General features: G+C 42.9%; 1 protein-coding gene across 1 annotated transcript; it reads left to right on the top strand.

Annotated features, from left to right (window-relative positions):
* On the top strand, nucleotides 4,733-7,661 carry LOC107646158 (subtilisin-like protease SBT1.5). Its single transcript, XM_016350358.2, has one exon. The coding sequence runs from the start codon at nucleotides 5,030-5,032 to the stop codon at nucleotides 7,385-7,387; it is 2,358 nt and encodes a 785-aa protein (XP_016205844.1). The 5' UTR covers nucleotides 4,733-5,029; the 3' UTR covers nucleotides 7,388-7,661.

Raw genomic sequence — 8,194 nt, 5'->3', positions numbered from 1 at the left:
GGAAGATCTGAATAAAGGCAAAGCAAGATATTTGCCATTGAAGGCATTATTTGAAGAAGGGCTTCAAGATTTTCTTTACCAAAAATAGAAGCAATCCGCCTCTGTCAGGAAGAAGATCTCAGTTGCAAAAGGTCATTTCCATTTTTGTTCATCAAAGAAATAAGATAGTCTCTAGAGCTACGCATAGGAAGAAGCAAAAATGGAAATCAAGAGGTTGTCCTGGATCAGAAGATCAAGGGTCCGAATCCTTTCTTGGAGCCAAAGACAAGATCAAAGGTTCAGATTGAAGGAGCTTGATGAAAATGGTTGAGAGAGGTACTTGCATGCTGGTTTTTGTTTTTCCCTCTCTCTTTTCTTTGTCCGAACCGCTGCTGCTTTTGGTTGGAGAAGAAATTGATTGGTTGAACCGGTTTCAACCTTGGAAGCTTCCCCTTCTATATTAAGGGTGAACGGCCAAGGGTTGAGATCAAGGAGAGAAAATGAAAAAGCACAGAGTTCTCATAGCTACCCAAGCTTCCTGAGTTCTTCTCCTTCAATGATATTCATTTAGTCTTTTTTCTTAGTTTTGTCTGTTTAAGTCTCATGGTGAAAAAGGCAAACATGGTGAGGTTTGTAAGAAAAAGACAGTGAGAGAAAAAAGGTAGTGATCAAAATTAGAGAAAAAGTCATAGATATCTCAGAGTTTCTTTGTACATCTTTCCGTTGTGAGTCATGATCCTGTGGGGATTTTCTTGCAAGTTGGGTTAGCACTTTGCGGTTGAAAGCTAGGTTTTGAGTCCTAGTCAAATTCAAATTGGGTGTAGAATCTAGATTTGTCCCAGATAGGAATGGGTAGTTTCTAGGGAGATATTGATGTTTGTAATATTGAGAAAACATAGTGAAATTCTATCATTGTTGTGATGGAGACTAGATGAAGACCACATTGCACCTAGTAGCTGAACCAGGATATATCTGGTGTTAATTCTTCTTCCCTACTCCTTTCTCTGTTTCTGTTTATCAGGAGACAAAAAATAAAAATTTCTCTCAATTCGACACAAGACAAAACATAAGTGTCTCTCAACTCAACACGAGACAAAAAGCAGAAATATCTCCTGAAGTTCCCTTAAAAGTCAGAAAGTAATATTCATCAAAAAAGGGCTAAGATTCAACCACATTCTCTTAGCCACTGATTACCATCAGTATGTATTCTTTTAAAACCTGTCTGTTGAGGCTTTGATGTATTTTTGGGAGAGATAGAAAACTACTGTTATCAACTGATTTTAATTCTGTACCCTAGTCGGCCTAAACTTCGCGGGTCGCGACTAGTGGCTATATATATATTGTTTTATCTTATGTTTCTCTACGGCTTTATCTTTATATCGTTTTAGTTCATGCTTTATCTTTGTTTTGTTGTCGATACGAGAGTGTTATGACTTCGCGATTTTATTTTCACTCATTTTCAGGATTTTCGAGTTAATACTCCTTTCAATTATACTTATATTCATGTATTAAAAATCCACCTGAGAGTCATACCGTAATATCATTGACTTATGACTCGAATATTAGGGTGTTACATTACGGCGGTTGCCCCATTCCTCTACCCATCCCACAAGTAACACTCTCCAGTCATGAAGTTGCACTCCACGAAGAGTGATGCAATGCTCTGCCAGTAGATGTCCGTACGAACCCATGTACCAATCCTGGTACTCCACCGACGGTCTAAAGTCCCAAGTTGAAAGGGGGTACAGATCCCGCAACCGAGTGTTTTGCCGGTTGCCCCGTTCCTTTATCCATCCCCATGTAAAATTGTCCAGTCATGCAGTTGCACTCCGCGAAGAGTGATGTAATGCTGTGCTAGTGGAATGTCTCTTGCTACTGCTGGGGGGGTTGTGCATACCCAAACTAATGCATCACTCGATTCGTAAGGTGCCATTTGACACACTTGAACGACAATAATGGAACAACGATGTCACACACTTCAAGGTATCCATGTAGCTCGTCGGGTATGATCAATCCTTCGTACGGCCGCCACACAAACTGCCACATATTATTAGAAAATTAGAACCCTAATAATAATGTTTAGATCCGGGAATCACATGAATCCTAAATATTTACCTCGTCCATGTAGCCTATTTCGTGCCTAAATATCGCTGCGGTCTTCGATAACTAAGCTGTTATTCATGCGGAAAGACTCCACTTGAAACATGGTTCATTGAAAAAATTAAAAAAGGCAACATGATTCAAATATGCATCGTCAATATAATGCACAAGTAAAATAGGAACTGTTACCTCATGGCAACTGGTATCTGTGCTGGCGGAAGGTACTGTCTCAGTACAAGCGCAATACACGACAGTCACTCCCATGGCCAAACAAACAACAGATTTAGAGGGTCATCCATCTCCTTAGTATCATACCGTGATGCACAACATAGTGCCTTGTAAAGATGTGCGAGACATGCTGACTCCCAACTATAAGTATGGATCCGCTTAAAATTGCGAAGCAACGGTAGATACTTCGCGTGGGCATATGCCAACTTATCCGTGAATAGGGTCGAACCCAACAAATAGAAAATCTGGCATTTGACGTATCTCTGAGTGTCCAATGGCTCTGCGTCTCTGATGCTGCGAACCCAACCCAGCTTTATAAGATTTCGAAGAACTACTGACAACCGGTTCATGACCGAATATCGCGATACTCTGGCTATGTAGGAAGTCACTACTACTATCTGTCCAGCCACTCACAGGCTCTCCATCAATGATAGGCCAAATATATGAGCGACATCTTCCAGTGTCATCGCAGTAACCTCACCCATCGGCAATAAAAAGGTATGAGTTTCTTGTCTCCACCTTTAAACTAGAGCAACTAATAAGGGGTAAAATCCTCTTATCACCCCAATCCTAAAAACATAGTAGAATCCCATTGAGTGTAAGTAGTTTTTGACCATCGGATTCCATGTCTGCGGTGGATCCAGTTTACGAACCATTAAATTCCTATTAGGCTGGTACAACAAAAATATATTTATTCAAGAAAAATAATCCCATTATAACAAAAGAATTCAAAAAAATTATATATTCACATTTAAAATAAAATATGAATATATTAGACAAATTAAAATATTATTCGAAAATATTAATAAAATACAAAAAAATAGGGCAATTCACCTAAATAAATTGTTTCACCTTCAAAATTACGCAAATGCATTGTTTCTAAAATGAAGACGCAAATGCATTGTTTCCTATATCTATGGAAACTGCTACTGTTAGTAGCGATTTACACAAAACACAGAATCCGCTGCTGCCAGCCGCGGATTACGTTGAGTTGTGGCAGCATGAAAATCGCTGTTGCTTGTCGCGGTTTCTGTATGATTATGGTTGGTCATAAACCGCTACTGTCAGTAGCGATTTATGTGCATTGGGACACGTGTGTAAACCGCTAGTTTGCTATTTAATAATAAATACAAATAAAAAATTTATTATATGCATATTTATATTTTTTAAATTATATTGTGAAATGATAAATTAAATTTTTTTTATTTATGATATTATTTAATAGTATATACCATTAATTATTTATTTTGTAATTATTTTTTTAGATAAAAATTAGTTTTACTATTTGTTTACGCATGTGTCCCAATGCACATAAACCGCTACTGACAGTAGCGGTTTATGGCCAACCATAATCATACAAAAATCGCGGCAGGCAACAACAGCGTTTTCATGCTGCTACAACTCAACGTAATCCGCGGCTGGCAGCAGCGGATTCTGTGTTGTGTAAACCTCTACCGCCAGTAGCGATTTCTATAGAAATATGAAACAATGTATTTGCGTCTTCGTTTTGGAAACAATACATTTGCGTAATTTTAAAAGTGAAATAATTTATTTAGGTGAATTGCCCAAAAAAAATAATACTAAGATAATAATAACAATACTATATTTCTATATAATACTAACAATAACAAAAATTACAAAAATTTAAATACATAAAAAATAAAATTTATCAACTTATATAAATTAAATGATCCAAATAATTACGTACTATTTTTTGAAATAAATATAAACTAATAATTTTTTTTTATATTTACTCTTTTTTTTAACACACTAAACTCTTTTTACTTCTTCCTCACTTCATTTCTTCTCTCTTTAATACAGAAAGCTCGCTACACATAATGCATGAAATGGGTATTGAGGGGCTCAATTTATAGAGAGCTTCAGCTGGGGTGAAGGAACTGTTTCCTGCATGCATGCAGACAGCCTCCAACACGCTCACCTCGTGTTGCTGCAGCTCCTTGGGAAGGCGTGAAAACCTCTGCAACGTTTGCTTGATTTACCGGCAACACGCCCAACGCTTGTTGCCAGGGAGCTTCCACACCTGCTAGCTCGCCACATCACTCCGCCCACCGCGTGTTGCCAGGGAATTATCGCTGATGGAGCCTGGGACCACGCCCCCGCGTGTTAAACCTAACACCTAGAAAACGGCAAAACACCTTTCTCTCTAATATTGAGCAAAAATACCAATGTGTATTCTGTATTTTTGTTTTCATCCATTAATTATTAATATTCATTTATTCTTATATAATCCAAATTTTAGTTTTATTTTATTTTATTTTGTTATATTTTATTTATTGTTCAATATATTAGATAGTAAAATAGTAAATAGTAAAATCTTAATTAAAAGAAAAATAAAATTTACGGCAAACATAATAGAATAGAAAAAATGAGTGCACCTAAGAATTTGTTTCTCAAAGGCAAATCCCCACCCCAACCATGTCGTCTGTTGTGGTGAAAACTGAAAACCTGCAACAGGAAGAACAAGACGACTCCCGTCCCGGTACAGTGTTGCATTATTATTAGTTTATGAAGAAGCAGCCAAGAAAACTTTTCCAATCGTAAATTGGAAAGTAATGGAAAAAACAAAAAAGGGCCCATTTTGAAATAACTCTTTCAAGTTTCTACACTACACACTAGGCACGAGTACAGATTCATTATTCATTGATTTAACACACTCTCAAGTCTCACCATTACTTCCCACTCAGTCCCAACCGCTGCTCCAATGGCTCCTTGCCACACCCTCCTCTTTTTCATCCTCACCGTCACAGCAACACTTGCTGCCGCTTCCCCAGAGAAGAAGAGCACCTTCATAGTGCAAGTCCACCACGAAGCCAAGCCCTCCATCTTCCCAACCCACAAGAAATGGTACGAATCCTCTCTTGCTTCTATTACCAACCATGCCATTGCAGCTGAAACCACCACCATCGCCGCCTCCGCCGCCGTCCTTCACACTTACGACACTGTCTTTTACGGCTTCTCAGCAAAGCTCTCACCTTTACAGGCCCAGAAGCTGGAATCCCTGTCCCACGTCGTCGCAGTGATCCCGGAGCAGGTCCGCCAACTCCACACTACCCGCTCGCCGCAGTTCTTGGGCCTCAAAACTGCCGACAGGGCCGGCCTCCTCAAGGAGACGGATTTCGGTTCAGATCTCGTCATTGGAGTCATTGACACCGGTATCTGTCCCGACAGAGAGAGTTTCAACGACCGCGACCTCGGCCCTGTTCCTCCCAACTGGAAGGGCAGCTGCGTCGCTGGAAGGGACTTCCCCGCCACCTTGTGCAACCGAAAGATTATTGGGGCTCGCTACTTCTCCGCCGGCTACGAGGCCACCAACGGCAAGATGAATGAGACCCTTGAGTACCGTTCTCCCAGGGACTCCGATGGCCATGGCACCCACACCGCCTCCATCGCCGCTGGCAGGTACGTTTTCCCTGCCTCTACCCTCGGCTACGCCAAGGGAATGGCTGCCGGCATGGCCCCCAAGGCCCGCCTCGCCGTCTACAAGGTCTGCTGGAACGGCGGTTGCTTCGACTCTGACATTCTCGCAGCTTTTGATGCCGCCGTCGCCGACGGCGTCCACGTTGTCTCCCTAAGTGTTGGAGGCGTGGTGGTGCCCTACTACCTGGACGTTATCGCCGTTGGTGCTTTCGGGGCCTCCGAGGCTGGCGTGTTCGTGTCTGCTTCCGCCGGAAACAGCGGCCCCGGAAGTCTCACCGTGACGAATGTGGCCCCTTGGATGACCACGGTGGGTGCAGGAACCATAGACAGAGATTTCCCGGCAAACGTGAGGCTGGGGAACGGCAAGATAATAAGAGGGGTCAGCGTGTATGGGGGACCGGGTCTCACTCCGGGGCGGCTGTACCCGCTTATGTATGCGGGGGGCGAAGCTGGCGGAGACGGTTACTCTTCTTCGCTTTGCATGGATGGCTCCTTGGATCCTAAGATGGTGAGGGGAAAGATTGTGGTGTGCGAAAGAGGCATCAACTCCAGAGCAGCCAAAGGTGAGGTGGTCAAGAAGGCAGGAGGCATTGCTATGATACTGGCCAATGGAGTCTTTGATGGTGAAGGCTTGGTGGCCGACTGCCACGTCCTCCCCGCCATCTCCGTGGGCGCTCGCGGAGGCGACGACATCAGAAAATACATCTCAGCGGCGTCACAGTCGCGGTCACCACCCACAGCCACAATAGAGTTTGAGGGTACAAGGCTTGGAGTGAGGCCAGCCCCAGTGGTGGCATCTTTCTCTGCTCGTGGGCCCAACCCCGAATCCGCTGAGATTCTGAAGCCCGATGTGATAGCTCCCGGGCTCAACATCCTGGCTGCATGGCCCGATAATGTTAGCCCTTCTGGGGTTGCCTCCGATGAGCGCAGGACTGAGTTCAACATTCTTTCAGGCACTTCAATGGCATGTCCCCATGTTTCTGGTTTGGCTGCACTGCTGAAGGCGGCCCACCCTGATTGGAGCCCCGCCGCCATCAGGTCCGCCCTCATGACCACTGCTTACACCGTCGACAACACAGGAGGTGCAATGCTGGATGAGTCCACTGGGAACGCCTCCTCTGTTTTCGACTATGGTGCTGGCCATGTTCATCCCGAGAAGGCCATGAACCCTGGCTTGGTTTACGACATCTCCGCCTATGATTATGTGGACTTCTTGTGCAACTCCAATTACACTGCCAAGAATATCAGGACCGTCACTAGAAAGGGTGCCGACTGCAGCGGTGCCAAGATTGCCGGTCATGCCGGCAATTTGAATTACCCATCCCTGTCTGCTGTGTTCCAGCAACACGGGAAGACACAGATGTCCACGCACTTCATTAGGAGCGTGACCAATGTAGGGGACCCAACTTCAGTTTACAAGGTGACCATTGCAGCTCCGGAGGGAATAACAGTCAGAGTGGAGCCGGAGACTCTTTCTTTCAGGAGGTTGGGTCAGAAATTGAACTTCCTAGTGAGAGTGGAAGCCCGGGCAGTTAAGCTTTCGCCCGGGAGTACGAGTGTGAAGAGTGGTTCCCTTGTTTGGTCTGATGGCAAGCACACTGTCACAAGTCCCTTGGTTGTCACAATGCAGCAACCTCTCTAGTCTTCAATACTCGCCAGTCTTGTTTTTCTTTATTCCAGGTTTCGGTGTACAAATTTTACCTCTTAGGTCTACTACATGTATCATAGATATTATAGAATGCCTTCCCTTTATCAAGGATTTTTGTTTTAAGAACTTTAATTTCTTGTAAAATTAAGAATGATGCTTGTTGAAAGACAAGGATGATGGAACTATCCATATCCATGTCCCATGTGACCACCAGTTGGGTTTTCTTTTAGTTCATTGCTAATTACTAGTTACTAAATCATATTCTATGAAAGATTTGGTGAGCGCATATGCACAGAAATGGTAGTGTTATATTGGATCCTTGCAGCGCACAAGATTGTGAACCAAAAATTTCTTGAGAGTGGACAGGCTGATAATGACAAACAAGACAAGAATTCCCGTGGTTATGTGGGGGGTTAGGTGACCCTCATTGCGCCTTTCTGCTGACAAATGTATTTCTCTTAGATCTCATTAATATTGTTAGGGCATTGATAACATGGATACCACCCATCTTGGTATCACTACGTAAGTGCCTATACACGGTATGTGTAGGGAGTCAGACTCACACATTAAAAATTAAAATAAAACTAGGAATTGAAAATGAAATTAATTGAAAGTGAAAGAGCTGGCAAGGATGTGAGAGAGAGAGAGATAGAGACAGGTGGGAGATGATTTTTCAGAAATGGTAGGAGACACGAACTTGACAAGTTGTCATCATTTGGGCGTGAGAAAAGTTTTTAGTTTATATAATAATAAAAAAATACATATTTTTGCAAGATTTTACAAACTAGATTGATTATCAAA

The sequence above is a fragment of the Arachis ipaensis genome, chromosome B06, assembly GCF_000816755.2.
Source record: "Arachis ipaensis cultivar K30076 chromosome B06, Araip1.1, whole genome shotgun sequence".
Classification (NCBI taxonomy): Eukaryota; Viridiplantae; Streptophyta; class Magnoliopsida; order Fabales; family Fabaceae; genus Arachis; species Arachis ipaensis.
Note: the sequence above shows the minus strand (reverse complement) of the source record. Positions and strands in the feature narration are given on the sequence as shown.